At 41.4% G+C, this 22,829-nt stretch overlaps 1 protein-coding gene across 1 annotated transcript in view; it reads right to left on the bottom strand.

Annotated features, from left to right (window-relative positions):
• The window catches only part of MAMDC2 (MAM domain containing 2), a 200,994-nt gene that overhangs the window by 68,340 nt on the left and 109,825 nt on the right, over positions 1–22,829 (bottom strand). The window contains exons 5-6 of the mRNA XM_006834912.1: positions 22,477–22,614; positions 3,859–4,115 (exon numbers count right to left, since the gene is read on the bottom strand). Of these exons, the coding sequence (XP_006834975.1) occupies positions 3,859–4,115; positions 22,477–22,614 (395 nt within the window). The remainder of the gene's footprint in view (positions 1–3,858; positions 4,116–22,476; positions 22,615–22,829) is intronic.

Below are 22,829 nucleotides of genomic sequence, written 5' to 3'. Positions count from 1 at the left end.
AAAAAAAGAAAAGCACGCTCCATAAGGTTTTTGATGATTGATTTTTCTAAATAGATGGCCAGGCCTTTCTTCCAAGGTACCTTTGAGTAGATTCGAACTTCCAACCTTCTAATCTGGCTGCTGAATATACTGACTTCAGCACAGGATATTTGTTGCTGTTTGGGTGCTGTTGAGTGAGTTCGGATTCATAGCGTCCCTATACACAACAGAAGCCCCTCTGCATAACAGAAGGAAATATTGCCAGGTCCTGTGTCAGCCTCACAATTACTATATTTGAACCCACTGTTGCTGCCACTGTGTCAGTCCACTTTTGTGGGTCATCCTCTGTTGTGTTGACCGTCCACTTTCTGTGTATAAACTCTGAACTAAATTAGTGCCTTGTCCTCCAGGCTGACCTCTTGAACTCATATTCAGGTTGGTGTCCAAAGTTAGTCACTAATTAGCTAGAGAGGTCACCTTGTCTCCTCACTGCCTTCATTTCTTATAAAAAGAAAATAAAATAGAGTGGGAAAATATGACTCCTAAGGACTCTTTCTGACTCCTGGTATAGGATAAAGCATTGGACTGTGAACCATAAGGTAGGCAGTTCAAACCTACCTGCTACTCTTTATAAACCCTATACAGGTAGCTATGAGTCAGAACCGACTCGATGGCACTTGATAAAAACAGCAACAAGGCCCCTTTCAGTCTAACATCAGGGGTCTACATGGTCCTCATACCTTCACTCTCCAAAATCCAAGGAAGGTCTGGGGGCTTACCTCCGGCAAAGGAGAGAATTTTAGTGAAGGGAACCAGTTTGGGCATATGAGAAAGGAGAAATTAAGCTGACAAATGAACACAGATTCATGACATTTCATTCTCAGGGAGCCATCTGAGGAACAAAATGAATGACAGACTTGATCTTACTTACCAGGTGGAATAAGAGTAAATTTTTTTGCATCAAAATATGCAAATCATTGCTGAAGCAGCAATGGGTCCTTTATGTTTAGAAAGAGTGTCTCAAATACTTATTTTTATTTTTCAAATTCATTTGAGAATGTGGTGACATTCAATTCACTGATTTCTGCAGAACAAAGTTCTTTTCCTGGTAATTAGGGAGGACAAAGAATTACCAGGGTTCAGACTACTAGAGTAAAATCAACACATGTGGACCAAAAGGATATGTATTGAGGTTTCGTAGTGTCTTGAATTGTAACTTTTCAAGTATTGATTAAATGAAAAATTCAGCAAAGTCTGCAAAGAAAATCCTGTCACTGTGTGCGTGACTTTTCCTTCTTGTAACATAAATACACAGAAAATTTTCTACTGGACTGCAAGAGCAAAGTAAGGCCTGTCAGATCTCATTGTTATTGTTTTCAGGTGCCATCAAGTTGATTCCAATTCGTAGCGACCCTATGCACAACTGAATGAAACACTGCCCAGTCCTGCTCCATCCTCATCATTGTTGCTATGTTTGAGGTCATTGTTACTGCCCCTGTGTCAATATCTTGTTGGGGGTCTTCCTCTTTTTTTGTTGTTGACCCTCCATTTTACCAAGCATGAGGTCCTTCTCCAGGAACTGGTCCCTCCTGATAATATGTCCAAAGAGTGAGAGACAAAGTCTCACCATCCTTGCTTCTAAGGAGTATTCTGGTTGTAATTCTTCCAAGACAGATTTGTTTGTTCTTCTGGCATTCCATGGTACTTTCAATATTCTTATCCAACACCAAAATCCAAATGATCAATTCTTCCTTGGTCTTCCTTATTCATATGAAGCCTTGGGGCAGGTACACCTTAGCCTTAAAGTGACATCTTTGCTTTTTAACACATTAAAGAGGTCTTGTGCAGCAGATTTGCCGAATACAATATATTGTTTGCTGCTTCCATTAGTGTTGATGTGGATCCAACCAAAATGAAGTCTTGGACAACTTCAATCTTTTCTTCATTCATGTGGCTGCTATTTATTGGTTCAGTGGTGAAGGTTTTTGCTTTCTTTACTTTGAAGTGAAATCCATACAGGAGGCTGTAGTTTTTCATTTTTATCAGTAAATATTTTAAATCCTTTTTGCTTCCAGCAAGCAAGGTTGTGTCTTCTGCACATTGCAGGTTGTTAACGAGTCTTCCTCCAATCCTGATGCCATGTTCTTCTTTAAATAGTCCAGTTTCTTGGATTATTTGCTCAGTCTACATATTGAATATGTGTGGTTGAAAGGATACAAATCTGGTACACAACTTTCATGACTTTGAACCATTCAGTATCCCCTTGTTCTGATCAAACAACAAACTGCCTTTGGTCAATGTACAAGTTCCTATTGAGTACAACTAAGTATTTTGGAATACCCATTTTTTCTCAATGTTTGCTTAAAAATGGCCATACTAATTCATTTCAGCTAATGCATTACATTTCATTTTTGACAGCATCCAACTTTCCTAGACTCATATGTTATACATCCCATATTCCAATTATTAATGTTTGCAGCAGTTTCTTCCTATTTTGAGTTATGCTCTGTCAGCAAATGAAGATCCTAAGAGGTTTGCTCCATTCATGTCAACTGTTCTTTGAGTAGGCAGCTCTTCTCCAGTCATATTTTGAGTGTCTTCCAACTTGAGTGGCTCATCTTCTGGCATTACATCTGACAACGGTGGTGGTGGTTATGTGCCGTGGAGTCGATTCTGACTCACAGTGACCCTATGTAAGATTTCCAAGGCTGTAAATCTTAACAGGAGCAGAAAAATCTCATCTTTCACCCTCAGAACAGCTGATAGTTTCAAACTGCTGACCTTGAGCTAGCTGCCCAACTTGTAACCACTATGCTACCAGAACTCCTTCTATCTGACAGTATTCAGGTGCTAGTCCTAAGGTTTTCCATGGCTAGTCATTCAGAAGTGGTTTGCTTCTCCTTCCCTGTCTCCTGTCTTAGCCTGGATGCTCTTCTGTAAGTGTCCACCATGGGTGACCCTGGTGATATTTAAAACCCCGGTTGCAACATCACAGCAGCAGATTAGTTACCAAAGTACAACAAACTGACAGATGACTGGTAGAGACAAGAAACACAGAGGACAGTACATTTATACGAATGGAAGAGGAACAATTCAGAAAACAAAAGTTATGTGAGCATGGATGCACAAGTCAAAGAATATCATCAATATCAGTGAAATGCACATGTAGAAACTGTGGAATTGGTGTATGTTTTGCTGTGAATATTCTTAACAATAAAATAAACTAAAAATGAAACTATGATTTGTAAATTAAAAAAATCTGCAAGCATAAACACACAAAACGTTCATTGCCTTCATCTTTGCAAAGTTGTTTTAAACTGGTTTTGCTTTCCTGGTTTTTAAAATTTTTTTGCATTAACATTTATAACGTGTATAACAATTTTAAAATTTAAAACTGAGTTATCAAATTTTGGTTCAAATTGTAAAGGGGAGAAGAAGGAAGTAAATTTTTTTTCTTTTCTTTTTTCTCTCTAGAAAGGCATTTCCTTCAAATGAAAGAAATTTTCCAAACTCCTTTCAAGGAATGAAAGTTCAAGAATGATTTTCCTTGGTCCGCTCTCCTCTTTTCAATTGTCCATCAGGACAATATAAGGTTCAAAGGAAGAATCTGCCCCAAATATCAAGTTACTTAACTGAATTTTCCATTTTTGTCCTTACTGAATTCCTCTCTTGCTAGAAAATGATATAAAAAATAAAGAAAGGGAATTCAGATGAGGAGGAATGTGGAGGGGACCAAGGAAGGGCAAAGAAAGATTAAGATTGAGACACGGTGGAAAGTAAGAAGTGTGATACTTGAGTGAAGTCTCGTGATGTCTCTGTCTGTGGGTGGACGAGCATCGCTCCAGGGAAGTCAGGGATGAGCATGCCTTGTTCACCTACCTCCATGGGATACGGTGCACTGAACTCGACCTCTGCAAGGGCCCAGGCTGTGTTCCCTGGACTGCTCATCTTCCAGATCTCCTCATACAGGCCGGTCACATCCCGAGTGTAAAGGGAAAAGACATTGTCATTCCCCTGCTGAAGTTGATAATAAAATGACAGGCAGCCAGACATGGGGACTGTGGTCATTGGAGAGATGAGCTGAGCTACCTCCTGGAAGTGCTTGACGTAAATCGAGTCCACGTACATGTAGTGGCCTAAAACAATCATACAGAGAAACAGCATAAGCTATGCCAGGGTATTGTCAGAGAAAATGGAATGATTCTGGGGTTCTTTTAAAATAAGCCAATGAGAATGGTGGAGAGGGATTGGGTGGGTTTATAGAAGAAGCAAGACTGGCCATGTGTGATGAAAATACAGCTTGAGATATTGTACCCCTAACCTCTGAGGCTGGTGTGGTACTGTAGGATAAACACTGGACTGTGAACCACAAGGTTGGCAGTTCAAACCCACAAGTCACTCCTTGAAAACCCTGTGCAGGGTCATTATGAGTTGTAACCAATTTAAGACGGCACTTGGCAACAACAGTAAGGAAATCCTGACGACTTACCTTTGTCCTAGTTCTCTACTCCAGAGGATTTATTACTTCCGGCCAACTTGAATAAAAAATGAATACTGTTGTTACTGTGTACTAAGGAGTTGATTTTTGAGTCATTGCGACCCCATGTAACAGCATTTCTAGAATTGTTTCTAAGTGTCATCGAGTCAGCTTCGACTCATAGGGACCCTGTAGAGTCTTTACAGAAGCAGAAAGCCTCATCTTTCTCCAGCGGAGTGACTGGTGGGCTTGAACCACTGACCTTGTGGTTTGCAGTTCAGTGCTTATCCTATTAATAACAATAATGAATATGTAACAGGGAATCCATTCTGGATTATAATGTCTGTATACCAATGCAATCATAAAATAGAATCCTGAATACATGTTGATAGAGGAGATACCCGTGAAAGCTAGCATGAGGCCCTAGGTAGAGGGAGCCTTTTGCAAGTCTGACATCTATGAAGGAAGAGAGGCCAGACTGGTGCGGAGTGGCTGAGGTGTCTCTATTCTGCTTCATCCCTACTAGGAGCAGCCCAGAAAGGTATAGATACAAAGGTGAGGCAACTAGAGGTTGTCTGGTAACTATGGTTCTTTCAAAAGAGATCTGAGTGGCCCACCTCCATGGTCCCCAAAAGAATGTTTTGAAAATAGGATTTTATATTATATTATATTATTATTATATTATATTTTAGCCCTCTTCCACCCTGTACCCTCTTTGAAATATTTTAGAGCTGGATTCAGTTTCATTGATAGGCTTAAAGATTTCATCTCGGTCTTTCATACTCATGGTTTTCAGTGAATGGAGGAATATTATAGAGGCTAATTGGTCACATGAGTTTTCTGTTACTAGCTGAGTCAGAGGAAGCCTTTGGTATGTGGCCAAGCCAAGGGCCATCTTTGGAGAATACTGGGGTGCCAGTGTATTTGAATAAAAAAGTTCAGGAACTACTCTGAACGTTTTTTTCCTAATCTCAGGGATTAGAAAAGTGTTCTAGTTGTGGTCAACTGGCCACCAGGAGTGCCTTGGTGGGCATTCAAGCTTGGAATAGGAAGAAGTTTCTTGAATTTTGTCCAGTCTGAATGACAATCTGATTCTTTCTTTAAAATCTCTACCCAGAAATTGCAAAATATAACCCCTTCAACTGTATCTAGCTTGTAGATATATTTCATTTTACACAGTGTTTAAAAAATATATAGCTAGGAGGCAGAGAGGTGAGGATGTCATTTAAAAGTTGCTGGATTTGACATGAAAGTCTGGATTGGAGGTTCAGTGGGAAGAGCTGGCAGCACTGAGCTGATGGCCTCAGCTGTGAATAGAGGCTGTTGGCTCAGTGGTGGGCAGAGCACAGACCTAGTCAAGGGGCCAGGCAACTTGCCGCCAGCTGGTTGTCCAGCTTGAGACTCTGGCCCCTGTGCTCACAGGTTCTCTGATTTTTCTAGAGGACCCTGATCCCTATTTCTCATCATTGGTGAAATATGCTTGTGCGATGTCACATGCTGGCAACTGGCTCATCACCCTCTGTTTTTTCCTTATTCCAAATGATTTCATTCATATGCTGCCTCCTCTGAGCATCCGAGTTGGTGATCTGTTGATTCAGAGTTGCGTAGAGTTTCTGGATGGTGCAAACAGTTAATAAGCTTGGCTACTGACCAAAAGGTTGGAGGTTGGAGTCTACCCAGAGCCACCTTGGAAGAAAGTCCTGGTAATCAACTTGAGTAAAATCAGGTATTGATTTACTCAGACAACTCAGTGTCTGTGAGTTGGAGTCAATTTGATGGTAACTGATACCGGCAGTTATTCACAGTTATGTGATTTGGTAAGAGGATTATTGTTGTTGTTATGTGCCATGGAGTCTGTTCTGACTCATAGCCACCCTGAACAGAGTTTCTGAGGCTGTAAATCTTTACGGGAGCAGAAAGCCTTATCTTTTCCCTGTGGAACAGCTGGTAGTTTCCAACTGCTGACCTTAAGGTTCACAGTCCGATTCTTAACCACTATGCTACAACGGAGATCATTCAGGGGTTGGATAATTTGCTATAAGAGAAAATGAGTTTTGATCTGTCCATTTTTTCGTCTGCCAAAGTAAGGTGACAGACTTGCTTTGGCCTTATTCATGTTTTTAAATAATCATTTGTTGAAGACCAATCGTATACCAAGCCTAAATGTTCAATGAATTATTATGAACCAGGCAACCAGGTAAGAAAAACAAAGATATTAAACTCTAATTGTTTTCAACTCATAAACAGAAAGGCCATTCTATTGAAATGACAATGCACAGAAATTTTCTGTCATTGTGACTTAAACACATGGACACAAAATTGCTAATTGTAAGAGCTAGCATATATACAAAACAAACTCTGAGACAAGCATGGTACTAGAGTCATTAATGGCATTACTTCATGTCATTATCTGTGTAATTAGATTGGGTAATTACAACATGCCAGCATAGTCTAAGCACTTGCATACATAATCTCATTTAGTACTATATGAAAAATATATTTGATTCTCACTCTAGAGATTATGAAATTGAGGCCCAAGAAAGTCAGTGGCGTGTCCAAGGTCAGAGGACTAACAAGAGGTACAGCAAGATTCAAACTTAGTTCTCTTCAATCCAAAGCCCAGGGTCTCCCCATTCTGCCACATAGTTTCCCCACTTCGCCAAGACTTCACTATTGGAGGTAGCTCTCTGGGCCCAGAGTCCACCAACGACTCTTGGAGAGAGGTATCTGGAGTCAACCTTCCAAAATTCTCATTTTTATATTCAGTCTTAATTGACCAACATATTCTAGTAATGAGGTACCAATTTCTATCTATTTTTAATTTAAAGTCTTAGTTTCACTCAAAACACATACTGGGGTGATGCTATAAATTGTGAAGAGGTTATAGTGAAGTTCTTTGTACTCTTTTAAGAACAGGTGACAAGAAATCTTGTCACCCAAACAAGGCTGGGGTAAAGTTGTTTCTTTACATGGTGGCGGTGGTTGTTAAGTGCTGCCAAGTCAGTTCTGACTCATAGTGATTCTGTATAGGGTTTCTGAGGAATGGCTAGTGGGTTTGAACCACTGACTTTGCATTCAGCAATGCAGTGCTTATCCTACAATGCTACACTAGGACTAGACTTTTGAAAATTCATCAAGCTCTTTACAGCTGACAGTCCTGCCTTTTTGTGTGCATATTTTACTAGCAAGAAAAAAGTCGTTCTTATCCTGTATTTAGTATAATAAAGGTGTCAGTTTGAGGACTAAGGTGTGCCTGATCCAAGCCATGGTATTTTCAATCACCTCATATGCATGTGAAAGTTGGACAATTAATAAGGAAGACAGTAGAATTGATGTATTTGAGTTATGGTGTTGGAGAAGAATATTAAAAGTACCATGGACTGCCATGGACTGCCAGAAAAAAAACACAAATTTGTGTTGGAAGAAGGACAGCTAGAATGCTCTTTAGAAGCCAGGATGGAAAGACTTTGTCTCTCATATTTCAGACATGTTGTCAGGAAGGACCAGTCCCTGTAGAAGGACATCATAGTTGGCAACGTGGAGACTTAGTGAAAAAGAGGAAGACCCCTGATGACGCAATGGCAGCAGCAATGAGCTTATTTGTAACAATTGTGAGACTGGTGCAGGACTGGACAGTACTTGGTTCTGTTATGCATAGGGTCGCTACGAGTCAGAACTGATTCAGCGGCACCTACAAACAACAACAAATGAACCTCCATGTGGCCATCTCTGGCTTCAACATTTATCAACTCATGGCTCAATTTATATCTGAAATACTCTGAAGCTTCAAAAGAGAGAATCACTATCACAGTGTGACTATCAAGCCAAGACTGATCCTGCCTTCCAGCAGGCCCACCAACTGACAAATCCACCCACCGGCCCATAGTCACTTCATTTGCATAGTCTATCGTATATTGACCAATTGTTGCAAGGTGCACAAATTAGTCCAATCACAAGGTAGGTTGCAACCCCAGAGACAGCCAGGAAGTATCAAACCTTATTGTTTACAGCTAACCCAGGAAATGTCCATCTAAAATATTCCACAGAAGCTACTGGATGAAAAGCTATAATATGTTGTATCTTGTTCTCAAGACCTCATTGTGGGGAACATGAAGGTGGACCACTCCCAGGACTATGCCACTCTGGGCTGCTTCTAGTCAAAGATTAAGCAGAGCTGCTAGAACAGGTGATTCTGCCCTGGCATTGAGACACCTCAGCATCTCCCCACCAGCCTGGCCTATCTTTCTTCATAGGTATCAGACTTGCATGCCTCATTCTGACTTTCATGGGCCTCTCCTCCATAAACATGTATTCAAGATGATATTTGTGATGGCACTGGTATACAGACAACATAATGTAGACTGGATTCATTATTACATATTCATTACTGTTATTATGATGATGCTGTTCTAGAAATGCTGTCACCTGGGTTTGCAGTGAGTTGAAAATCGATTCCATACTACACAATAACAACATCATTCCCTTTTCTTCTGATTTTGAAATAAAACATTTTCATGGACCCTGAAAGTGCCGTGGCTCCTAGTACTGTGCTTTCTGTGCTCCCCTGGGTGTTTTGGCCCTGTGCCCATTGATTCCAGGTATTTTCCCCTTGGTCTTCCACAGCCGTCTCTCCCAATAAACCTCATTCCTAGCTACGTGTCTGCTTCTTGAAGGACCCAAACCGACATAGACAGGAAGAAGGAAATCACACTTGCAAAGGTGAAAAGCATCCACATTGATACAGGGAGACTCTCAATGAATCTGAGAGACTTCACAAATCTGTCTGAAACGATTTATTCTTCTTCTCTGGTACACAGTAACTGCTGACCTACAGAAATTGCTCACATCCCACCCCTTGTAGATTTGGCAGATATCTGATAGCCTTCTTTTTAAATGGTTTCTTGATCTCTGAGTAGAGGCATGGAAAGGCACACAGGTTGAACAGTGTGGGTGGGAGAGTAGGAATATGCCCCCAAGTACATGAAGGTTTGACAGAGGATATTTGTACATGGGTATTTACCTTTGCTGCAAATATATCCACAAATGTGGTGGCATATCTAGGGTATGGTAAGGTTATGAAAACTTCTTAGATAGAACCAAACACCTTGAGGGAATGATTCACTGACCCTGGGGGCTCAGGATCATAGTCTATAGGGACATCATGTTCAGTTAGCATAACATGGTCCACAGAGACAGTGGTCCACACCCTACTTTGGTGACTGGGGTCTTACAAGCTCACGAGTAGCTATCTAAGGCAAACCTATTAGTCTCTTCATATGCAGATGACAGAGAGTGATGAAAATTGAAGATGCTTGGAAATACTGGGCTAATGGATCATGTGAACATCTGTCTTTATGACCCTGAGACCAGAAGAACTAGATGGTGCCCAGCTACCACTACCAACTGATCTGAAAGATATCACATTAGAAACCTAAAAAGAGTGGAGAAAAATTGTGGAACAAAACTCAGAATCATAAATGAGACCAAACTTAGTGATCAGACAGAGACTACTGGGATCCTTGAAACTATGGCCTTTAGCCACCCTTCAGGTGAGCTCAGGTCTGGAATTGAACTTACCCCTCTGGCTCAGTTTTCAGCCAAACAAGATATGGATCTATAAGGGGAATAATAACACTAGTGAGGTATGTTGTTGTTGTTGTTGTTGTGATATGCCGTTGAGTCAGTTTCAACCCATAGCGACCCTGTACAGGGTTTCTGAGGCTGTAAATCTTTACGGGAGCAGAAAGCCTCATCTTTCTCCCATGGAACTGCTGGTAGTTGCAAACTGCTGACTGTGAGGTTAGCAGCCCAACTCTTAACCATTAAATTAGTCAACTATTTGAGATGAAAAGGGCAGCATTTATCCAAGGACAAAGTTCAGCAAGGTTAGGAAATAAGGAGGAGTAAAAACAGGAAACAGAAGGAGGAAGTAGTGTAAGTGATGTTACATTGTGGGGATTACAATCAATGAGGTGATGAGATAGGTGTATGAATTGATGAATGTAAAACTGATGATCTGTTCTGTAAACCTTCAGCCAAGTCACAATAAAGAGTAAAAAGAAAACAACAGAAAAAAATAGCTTCTCACCTGCTGTGTAGACATTATTTTTATCCCTGAATTTGCAACTTAAGGGTCTTATTAATAACTCATGCATCTGACACTAGGCCAAGTGAGCCACAAGCACATTTCTGATTCAAAAACATCCAACAAACACAGTGTGACTTGCCCAACATGAGTCAGAGAGGCTTCTGGGAATAAGACCAGGACTGCTGACACCAAAGCTCATATGTAACCACTAGACTTGACCACATTCTGTTTCTCACCCCTCTCTCTCCCTCTCTGTCATTCATTTGTTGCCAAGGTTTGGTACTACTTAGTCACAATCTGAGTAATACTATGTATCTCATTGGGAAGCAAAAGGTAGCTTATCGTGATTTTATTATCACAGTTGAACATATGGGATTGATTCAAAAATCACCTTTCTGTTGTCTGCCCTACGAAGCCAGGCTGGAGGACGCCAGCCAGATCAGGTTGAAGAGTGATGGCAGCTAACAGGCTGCTCTGTGGAAGATGAGCCAATGGTTGGGGTGGGTCCAGGAGACATTTCGTGTACCTTTCCAATGGGAATAAAGAAAGTCTCCTGGACTTCTTAGGAAATTATGCTTAGTATCTGATACTATGAAAATTTTCTTGACCCAGTTCAATGTTGTCAACCCACCTATTTGGCCAGGAGCTTCCAGAACTTGTGGGAGAGGCACTTTTTGTCAGTTCTTTCATGCTTGAGTAAGGTGAAACTAAATATAGATAGGTGTACAGGACTTCTAATCAATCAAATCATTGAAGATCCTGAAGGCCACAGAGAATGTAAAGTATTTGAGCTTCAGCTGAAGATGAAAGAGTCTATATAGGGAGCCCACCACCAACCTGTCAATATGCTGGACTGGGGAAGTTTGTGGTGCTCTGGGGCTGGAAGCTTAGGCACTGGTATTTCAAATATCAGCATTGTGGACAGGTCTCAGGAGACTAGAACAGTCTAGGATGAAGGACCTGGTGATCTGCTTGTCTGAAAATGAGGCAGTGAAAACTTTATGGATCACAAATAAACAGAATATTGTGCTGGGTAGTGCAAGAAGGTGAGCTCCCTAGGTCAGAATGCACTCAGAATACACAGTGACCACAAATATGGTGATCATGAAGATGATGCAGGTCTGGGCAGCATCCTGTGTTGTCTATGGGGTTGTCATAAGCTGACGTAATGACAAGCCACAACAACAACATGAATCGGGCAATAGATTCCCCATAAGATAAGCCTGGAGAAGTTACTGTCAGTCCTCTAATGTCTGCGCTGTTTGTCACTTTCAGACTGGAAGCCATCTGTTATTCTCTAATTTTGAATTATATATATACAAAGAGACAGCAGTTTCAGAAAAGAAAAAAAGTTCATTCAATGTAAAGATCAAAACTTATGGTCATGCCAGCCTTCTGGGATGGTTCATGGACACCTGCTTCAGAAGGGGACTTCTTTCTTCTCCTTTGTTACCTACGCTTTTCATTTGGAACCAGTGGCTTTTGGTAGTCGGCCATTTTATCTTGGGTTAGGAAAAGAACTTCGAGGGCGGTTCCTGAATTTTATTTTCAAACTGTCTGGCTAACCAACATTCTCCAAAGATTACCCTTGGTTTGGCCAGATACCAAAGGCTTCCTCTGACTCGGCTGTGATTCGGCCTCACTTCTGTACTCTAGTTGCGTTGTCTGCATCCATGGTACTGGTTGTCTGGACAGGCTGTCTCCTCAGTAAGGGGAAAACTTAGTCTGGAGAAACATATGCCAGATGGAAGCAGCCACTGGTCTACTGCCATTGTGAGGAGACAGTTGTCTTTATGAACCTTAAGTTCTAAAGGTATGGTGGTTTTTACTCTAATCTTTCAGAAGAGTTTTCCAAGAAGATATTTATATAAGTGAGCACTAACTGGGGCTTCTAGTCTCTGCTGAGACCTTCATACCAAGAATAATAGGCTGTTGTTAGGTCCCATTGCATTGGTTCTGATTCAGCAACCATGTGCACAACAGAACAAAACTCTGCACCAGCCTCACAACTGTTAGTTTTGAGCCTACTGTTTTTGCCACTGTGTCAATGCATCTAATTGGGGTCTTCCTCTTTTTCACTGACCCTCCACTTTACCAAGTATGATGTCTTTCTCTTGAGATTATGTCCGAAGTATGAGAGATGAAGTTTCACCATCCTGCCTTCTAAGTAGCATTCTGCCTGCATCGCTTCCAAGATAGATTTGTTTGTTCTTCTGACAGTCCACGGTACTTTCAATATTCTTCTCCAACACCGTAACCCAAATGTATCTAGTCCGCATCAGTCACTATTTGTTCATCACTAGAGGCTCTAAGGGCAGCATGGTGAGGAAGGGAAAGTGAAAGAAAGAGCTAGGTTGAGAAGTATGAAGAAACAAAGCACAACTTTTCTCTTTACTCCTGCTCTGTGGTGTGGTGTGAGAAAAGATTTAAACTGGACGACACACTGGAGTTCTAACTCGATTGAACTGGATCCCTGAAAATGGTTCTTGTTGTTAATGCCTGAAAATGAATGGAAGAGTGGTGAGTTATCCAAGGGCAGGGATCGAAGAAGCAGCAGAGTTCCAATAAAGGCAATGGTTAAAAACAAACAAACAAAAGAATAGTGATAAAGCTGCTTCCAGCTCGTAACCTACTGAGTACGTTTGCAAAGAACCAAATAGATCAATGTTGAGAGCAAATGAATAGGTGATGTTAAGATGACACTTGAACCCAATCCAAACCAAAATGAGAGAAAAGTGTCACAAACTATGGAAAGATGACCCATTCATTTCAAGGTCTTTAATGACATAAGATAATTCTGTCCTTATTTTAGGTTGGAAACCTGGTTTAGCTCCTTCCTAGTGGCACCTTTAAGTAGGTTTGATTGAAAACATCTCTGCAAAGGAATGATTGCCCTCATTGTTTTCCAGCAATTAGCTCCTTTTCGCTAAGGCCTATAGAAAACAGTAATGATCTGAGCTGTCAGTAGGTTACCTCCTGAAAGATTTTGTTTCACTTCATCAAATATTAACAAAAAAAGAAAAACCTCATACATGATGAATCAGGACTGAGTAAGAGAATGAGGATAGAATCGCATCATCTCCAGTATTCTAGACATTCCACCACAATTCCTATGGCATTATTTTAACCATTTCCATCATTAGGCTAAAATGTGATGGGCATACAGCTTATTTAAAACAAGAAAAATTTGACTCACTGTTTTGGACAAACTGTCAAAAAGCATAAAAGCAAATAAAGGAAAAATCATATTTTTTCAGATACTGCATTCATTAACCAGAGCCCTCCTGGAAGACTTCCTTCAACTCTCTCGGGAGTCTGGCGGTTTTTCCGCAGGTACACGGCTTCATTCTCTCCCCTGTTTCCACCTGAAAGCAAAGGCATAAGCTGCTTCTCGTAAAAGAATGAACATGAGATGGTTTTATAAAGAGCAAAATCTGCTGCTAGGGGCAGACATTTGGACCATTTAATCTTTGCCACCAAATTGATAGAGCTCAGGAAAATTTAATATGCCCAGAAGAAGGCACGTGTAATAAGAGAGGAAGCAGGTTGGCTTCCTCTCATCACTCCAAGACTGATTTTGGTCAAATTTCTGAGTTCTATGGGCACCAATCCCCTAAAACCAAACCCTCTGCCACCAAGTCATATTCCGACTTATAGTAACCTTTTATGGGGTTTCTGAGACTGTAAACTCTATAGGGTTTCCAAGGCTGTAAATCTTCATGGGAGCAAAAAGGCTCCTCTTTCTCCCTTGGTGGATTTGAACTGCTGACTTGTAACCCACTACACCACCAGGATTCCTTTCCTTTATATAGGATAGGGTTAAAAAAAGATATATGAGCTCTATGGTAGTGGTGGTTAGGTGCCGTGGAGTCGGTTCCGACTCATAGCAACCCTGTACAGGGTTTCCAAGGCTGTAAATCTTTACAGGAGCTGAAAGCCTCATCTTTCTCCCGTGGAACAGCTGGTGGTTTTGAACTGCTGACCTTGCAGTTCACAGCCTGATTCATAACCATTATGATACCAGAGCACTCATGAGCTCTATAGATTCTGAAATATTTTATTTCAAAACTCTATGGCCATAGAAAGGATCCCTGGTGGTGCTTTGGGTTAGGCTTTGGGCTGCTAGCTGCAAGGTTGGAAGTTCAAACCCACCAGTCACTCCAAGGGAGAAAGATGAGGTTGTCAGCTCCCATAAAGATTTACAGTCTCCAGAACCCTATATAGGGTCGCTATGAGTCGGAATTGACTTGATGGCACTGGATTTGGCTTGGGGGGATTGGTGCCCATAGAACTCAAAGATTTGACCACAATAATTTTTGGGGTAGGGAGAGGAAGCAAATCTACTAAGACATTGCCTTTCTTATTACATCTGCCTTCTACTGGGCATATTAAATTTCCCTGAGTTCTATCAATTTGGTGGCAAAGACTAAATGGTTCAAACGTCTGCTTGCAGCAGCAGATTTTGTTCTTTATAAAAAAATCTCATGTAAAGCAGTGGTGCCAGAAATGGAGGTAGAGACGATGATGTGGAGAGATGGAGCGGCTGGGAACTCTGGACTCAGGGAGGGAGAGGGGCTTTGTGCTGACGGCCGGGGGACAGGCTTGCAGGGTGTACCCTTTGTTTGTCTGAATAGTTATATATTACTGAGTACATCGGTGTACATCCCCCTCCTCCACAAAAAACAACAACAACAACAGAGGAATGGAAGCAAATGCTTTTGAATAATGATGATGAGTGGAGGGGATTGTAATCATTGCAATGAAACAAAATACGATAGTATGAATGTAAAGCTGATGTTCTCCCATGTAAACTGTCACGCTATTCAAAATAAAAACTTAAAAAAAGAGAGAAAAACAAAAAACATCTCATGTTCATTATTATACTGGAAGCAACTTACACCTTTGCTTTCAGGTGAAAACTGGAGGGAACAAACCAATGGGGAGAATGAAGCTGTGTGCTTATGGAGGAACCTCAAGACTCCCAATAGAGTCAAAGGAAGTCTCCCAGGAGGGCTCTGTTCTTCATGTTACAGAAAAGAAAACAAGGAATGTAGTATCTAAAAAATAAGGTGTGCATATGATTTTTCCTTTATTTGTTTCCAGTCTCAGATGCCCTAAGGAGCCATTCTGCTATGTCCTATATAAGGTTCCTATGAGTCCAAATCACGCTATGGTGGTGAATGGGGTTTGTATTAAAGACTAGGAGAAATCCTGAAGTAAAGAACTCTGTTTAGCTGTCTTTAACTCAAGGTTTCCCTAGTTTATTTGATCCCAGACTCTTCTTCTTTCCCCCATGTCAAGACTCATTTATCTAAAAACAGGAATCCTAGGATGCTGTATTTGGGGGAAAGATGGCTTCTGTGAGCTCTTTCAGGTTAGTGTCATTTTTGAATCCTCAGGTTACACAAGCATACCTGGCATATAAAAAATGCTTATCGACACCAATGTTCTACAATGAACATTGCTCATAATAGCCAAAAGGAGGAACCAACCCAAGTGCCCATCAATCGATAAATAGATACACAAAATGTGGTATATCCATGGAACAGATATAAAGAGAAATGGAGTTCTGACACAAGCCAGTCACCACATGGATAAACCATTATGCTCAGTGAAATAAATCACATGCAAAAGGACAAAGAAAAAGTCCAACCCTACTTACATGAGTTATTTAGAACAAGTGGGGACAACAGAAGAGAGTGGCTCCAGGGTCTGGGAAGAGGGAGACGTGGGTAGCTATGGGGAAAGGGTGCTGAGTTTCTGTTTGGAGTGAAGAACCGTTTGGAAACCATAGAGTAGTGATGGTTAGGCAGCATGGTGACTGTGATTAATGTCACTGAAGTGTATGCTGAAAAATGGATAAAATGGCAGATCTTCTTAGATCTATCTTGCCACAATACTACTTTTCTTCGTTAAGTACTCATGTGTTTGTTGAATAAATGAATGAATAAGTGAATAATGGATGAAGCAGCCTCACAACCTGCTGTTCAAGTTCTGATTGGACAGAAAACATAAACCTATTGATTGCTGGAAGGGAGTCCTGGGGTCAGTTGTCTTTTTAGTCCCCTGTATTGTCACCAGGGAAGGAGCTCTGGTAGCGAAGTGGTTATGAATCGGGCTGCAAACCTCAAGGTCAGCAGTTTGAAACTACCAGCAGTTCCACGGGAGAAAGATGAGGCTTTCTGCTTCCATAAAGATTCACAGCCTCGGAAACCCTGTACAGGGTTGCTGTGGGTCGGAACCGACTCCACGGCATGCCACCACCACCACCATTGTCACCAGGGAGTCCTGGTATGGCGCTGTAGGATAAGCACTGGACTGCTAGCCACAGGTCAGTGGTTCAAACCTACCAGCCACTCCTTGGAAATCCTATACAGAGTCTCTATGAGTCAGAACTAACTCGATGGCTCTTAACAACACTGCCATCAGGGAGCCTTGGTAGCACCGTGGATTAACCACTGAGCTGCTAACCACAAGATCACCAGTTCAAACCCACCTGTCACTATGAGGGAAAAAGATGAGGCCATCTACAGCCTCAGCAACCCTTTGGGGACAATTCTATATACTTGGGGTTGGGATAGGGTGGATATGAGTCGGAATCAACTTGTTGGAAGTGGTATTGACATCTGGGGACTAAGAAATGCAAATGGGCAAAGCTGCCCACCATTGGGGGTTGTTTTTGAATAGCCAAGGAAGAAGGAAAAGGAGAGGGCAATGAAGGGAGGAGACAAGGAGAAGCAGCAGGAGAGGAAGAGCAAGATGAGGCCGATGGCAGGGTGATAATATCCCTACAGCAAATCTTACTGCTTCCGAAAGATGGCCACACCAGTGGACCTATCTCTACTCTTCTACTCAAGCTATTAGATAAACTAAGTCCTCTTTTTCTCATTCCTTAGTCCCCTTGCACCTGCATCCCCCATGGATTTGTATGGTAAGCATTGGATAGCAAATCACAAGGTTGGCAGTTTGAATCCAGCAGTCTCTCCTCAGGAGAAAGGTGAAGCTTTCTGCTCCCACAAAGATTTACAACCTTGGAGATCCTACACAGAGTCTATGAGTTAGAGCCCACTACAGAGCACTTAGCCACACCAACAATGTCAAAGGCATCGTGCTTACAAGTACTCAAGAGTGACCCCAAATATTTTTGAAACAGGTCTCAATAGGTGGTAAAGTTGGATATTTTAGTAGATAGCATTGAGTAAGTAGAGAAAAGTAAAAATATTAGTCTCGAAACCAACTTAGCAATCACTGAACTCAAATTCCTCGTTTTGCAAACAGGCAAATGGAGCCCAGAAGAAATTAAGGGAGTGGCTACAGTAGAAAGGGTTTCTAATAACTGGGTTTGGGCACAAGCATTCTGAATCCTAGTCTGACACTCCTTTTCTACCTCTTGTTGACACAAATATGGTTGGAATGTTCTGTGGTCATAATTGAGAGTAATATAGGCTAGGGGTGAAGTGATCTTCAAAGGATGAATTGCATTTGGTTAATATAGTCAAATGAAGGACTGAAGAGTGGTTCATAGGGCCACTGCCCCTGCTATGTGTTCTTCCTGTCTGCTGGTCCTTGTCATCATTGAGGATGAAAAACTTACATGTACTCAATAAGTCATCAGTAGATCGTGACATTGTTTACCCAGCGGAATTGACTTCGTTACTGAATTTTAAGTGAACTGGGAAAAGTTCTCCAACATCTCCTCATGCTTAAGTTGAAACTTGTATGTCTGTTTAACAGTGGCAATGACACAAAAGGTTGTTACAATTTTAATGCATCAGTCTTTGAAGTTTCTCTCCGCTCCTTGTATTAGATTCTTAGGATATAACAGAAAAGCAATCTCAAACTTAGACTATTTCCATAAATTCAGAAAAAGCCAACTGGCTTTTCTTTTATGTAATCCCAAGAGTTTATTACTTATTTTATTCATTAAACAAAGGACTCAGAAGGTACTGGCAGTGCTGCTGTTTTTAGTAGGCTAAGTTGTCTTTTGAAATGCTTATGCAGATTTATGCACCAGTTATTCATCTACACATGACACTCCTTGGTAGTGTGGTTCCTACAGTGGCCACAAATGGAGAGGAGCTATGTGTTATTAGGGCTGAAATATAGTATTCACATATGGAAACCCCAATCGTTTGTCATTCCCCAAAGAAATAAACTTTACTTATAGAAGAAAGAAGCTAAAATGTTTTACTTTTTCCCAATCTCAGATCCTTTTCTAAATGACCTCAGATATATACAAAGAAATGGTATCTGGGAGCATTCCTTTGCTTTCTTGTTCTTGTAGTTTTGTCGTCTGTTTTCCGAGCTCATCTGAAGAATCCATAGAAGAATCCACCTAAACGCACAGCTGTGATAGACAGCATACACCCCCTGCTCAAAGACCTCCAGTGGATTTCCATTGTCAACAAAATAAAGTTCAATGTTCCTTCCTGGCATTCAAGATGTTCTAGAACTCGCCTCTTCACTGCTTCTTCAGTCATCTCTCTCCCCACTTGATACCTTGTAATAGCTATCATTCCTCCTATTCTCTCCTGCCTCTAGCAAATCATACCAATCTTTCAAATGCAGTGTATTTCATTTACCATGTCTTCTAGAATCTTCGAACAGTAAGTAAGTGACTGAGTGATTTCTTTCTGTCTCCAAATACCCAGTGCTTTTTTGGATGTGTGTGTAGGAGTACTCAGGGGAAGTGCAGAGGGTTGGGGTGGTAGGATGTAGACGCTTTCAGCAGAAGTGTGGAGCAGGTAAGTCCAGGCAGAACAGGAGTGGTAGAGGAGGAGTTTGCACCCATGGCTGGAGCAATGAAGATAGCCATATCCTCAATGTGGTTCTACTCAAATAGCTGCTGTCTGTTCTGCATCCTGTTTGGTGTCTGCTACCCTATCATCAGTGCCGTAGAACTGTTGATGCTCTTGGGCATCCTGGCAGATTCAGATCAGTGTCACTTTTCAGTTCTGAACTAGGAAGGGACTCTGACTTCATGGATGATGCCAATGAGTGCACACTGCGATTACAATTTCTATTCTTAGACTTACGGTGCCTACAAGGACCATGCTGCCTGGATCATCTCTGTCTTCTTTTACCGTATGTTCAGCTTTGCCCTGAGCACCTTGGTTCCTGTTACCGTGCTTGTTTATCTATACTCTGGTCAGAAATACATACCCAACTGCCTCCTAATTTCCCTACAGAGATGATATCATGCCAGTGAATCCTACTGTTTGGTTCTTATTCTTCTTTCCTTTTTCAGCATCATCTAGACTTTTAAGGTTTACCTGAGTAGCTACTTTTGGACCTGGTACTGATAGATACATCAATGGAAGAAACTCCTCCGATGTCCTGGTTTATGTTACCAGCAATGACGCCGGTGCGATTAACCACATACGATGATGCCAAAGTGAATGGTGCGGCCAAGAAGCCGCTGTCACCATGTGATGCACCAGGCTTGCAGAGGCAGGGGGCGTGGGACCAAGTGCAGTGGCTTGACTTCAGACATCTGAAACGTATGATAATAAATTCTCGGAGACTAATTGTTGCTTAAATGTTTGTTGTTGTTGTTGTTAAGTGCCATCTAGTTGGTCTGACTCATAGAGACCCTGTATAGTGCTGCTGAGGCTTTTAAGTCTTTGTAGGAGCAGAAAGCCTCATCTTTCTCCTGCACTTAAGTGCTCACCAGTTGCAAAATGTAGATGTTAAGTTGAGACCCTCTGCAGTTTTTGCTGAAGCACTGTGATAGACTTACTGTAGAATTATTTTCATTAGGGGTTGGGGTGTAATGGGCTTTACTGGCCTTCATTGGGAATTGAAATTTCCTAAAACAATGACATTCTGGTGGCATAGTGGTTTGCATGTTGGGCCATTAGTGCAAGGTCAGCAGTTGACTCCACCAGCCTCTCTGGAGGAGAAGGGAAACCCTATACAGGTTCACTATGAATCAGAACAATCTTATGACAGTTGACACAAGTTACCTTGTATTATATTTGTTTGTGGCAGCAAGTCTTTCTTTTTCTTGATATTATGTTCCTTGAAACTGGGCAGGGCCCATAGAATACTTTTCATTATAATCTTCATTTCTCCCATCATACCTTGCACATGGGGTCAAATGAGTGAAAATGCAAGATCTAAAGTTGGGTTTGTCTTAAACAATTAAGCCACATGGGACTGTAACCTTTATACATATGCTTATACATATAAGCACTTTTTTCCTAAGAAGCCTGGATTCATTGAAAAAGAAAGGGAACACACAGAGTAGTAATTGCAAAATAGTTGTTGGCTAATTGGGTTTGACCTACAGATGTGTATTGTTGGCCCACACAACGTTGTTAGAAAATATTTACCAAAATAAAAGAACATTGGGGAAATGTTACATAAAAAGTTTGATTTCCAAATCATTACAAAAAGTCAAAAGAGCTAGCATCCTGGGCTTGGGTTTTACATGGTAACAAGTAACCAGAGCTGAGTAGTTGGGCTATTCCCTTTGTACGGGGTTTATCCTCTCTAGTTTGCCATAGTCGTCACCCAGCTCACATCTCTTGCTCACACCATACTTGTCCCCATAGGAAATTGAAACTGAAGTTCTGGATATAAAGGAGAAAGAATAGGAGTAAAGAAGACAATCAGGACTAAGACTTTCTAGAGCCAAGACAGGCTCAGAATGGGCACTTTTGAAAAAACAAAACTAAAAATAACTTGGAGACATGGCTAAAAATATTCAGATGAACACAAATTACAGTGAATTAAGGAAACTATAAAGAACCATGAAAAGCATGTCTTCAGACATGAGAACACATTGTCATAAGCAGCTGTTTAATTGGGCTGGGTAGATCATCTCGGTATTCACATGACAAGAGATCAAAAGAAAAAACGACTGTTTGCAGCTGAACCAAGATGTTCTATTCTTGCTCTTGTGGAAAACTCAGCCATTAGACTCTTCTTACTATTTAGCAAGACTTGGAGTGTGTTGCAATTGTGGGGGCACTTAGGTTTTTACAAAACCTAGTGGTTACGAATTGGGCTGCGAACCACAAGGTCAGAAGTTTGAAACTACCAGCTGTTCTGCGGGAGAAAGATGAGGCGTTCTGCTCCCGTAAAGATTTACAGCCTCAGAAACCATGTACAGGGTCGCTATGAGTTGGAACCGACTCGACAGCACTTAACAACAACAACAACTGGAGTCCGGAGTCCTGGTGTGGCGTTGTAGAATATGCATTGACTCCTTAACACAATGTCTACAGATGCTCCTTGGAAACCCTATACAGTGTTGCTATGAGTCGAATCAGCTTGACGGCACTTAACAACAACAATACTGGGGTGAAAGAATTATAACTCACAACTAAGAAAACCTCTGTCCTTGTATCTTTTTGTAGACACTTTCTTTTGATTGTCAAATTCTTACTAAACTTAACCTCTCCTCCTGATTTTTCTCTTCGGGAACCAGCCTACTTGGCCACAAGGGGGCCCCACTGCACACCACATTCAGGATAAATGGGCAGTATTGGCTCACCTGATGGCCACTTGAGAGGTTTTTAATGTTCACTTCATGATGTTTAGTCTAGTATTAGTGGGTGAAAAATAGCCTGGTGTTATTCCAGCCTTGTTTCTAGAATGGAGAAATACTGAGCAAATATCTATGAACAAATAGATAGGAAAGCAAAGCACAATCGCTTTGTAAAAATAGCAAAACCAGGTCATAAATAAAGCAGTCTTCAACTGGGTGGGCTTCTCCTTTGCTATAGAGTTCACATGTGGCCTGCAGATTGTTCAATCTCACTGCCTGTTCTCCCCTATTCTTCCATCAGGCTTTCTGGTCACTTCTCATCCTTGCCCTGCCTTGTCTGTTGACAGAAGCCACAGTTAGGTCATTGCAGTGGGTGGGAGGAAATGGAAGAGACAAACAGTTATCCAGGGAAAACTAACCTTTCTGTTCCCAGCTTACCCAGTTCACTTTTGAAGGTGTGGTCATGGGGAAGGATGGAGGGGGAGTTCCGAATATTTCCTCCTCCAACGAACCAGTTCACGTTGGGATTCCAGCGGTTCACAAAGCCACAGAGATGGTTTTCTTCAAAGTCACATTCTAGCAGAAGAGAAATAAAAACCCACTTCATGGAGACACAGTCACCCTAGTTATTATACCTATGTCTACTTCAGTGATTACTCTTAGATATTCAGGTATTTTTCTCTGTTCCTTTGCCCACTGAAAGTATATACAAAGATCCCAAGATATTATTGGCCAAAGAAGAGAGATAAATGAGGCAATGATGCTACTGCAGTCTCCTTCATGAAGCTGAC

The sequence above is a fragment of the Chrysochloris asiatica genome, unplaced genomic scaffold (assembly GCF_000296735.1).
Source record: "Chrysochloris asiatica unplaced genomic scaffold, ChrAsi1.0 scaffold00014, whole genome shotgun sequence".
Taxonomy (NCBI): domain Eukaryota; kingdom Metazoa; phylum Chordata; class Mammalia; order Afrosoricida; family Chrysochloridae; genus Chrysochloris; species Chrysochloris asiatica.
Note: the sequence above shows the minus strand (reverse complement) of the source record. Positions and strands in the feature narration are given on the sequence as shown.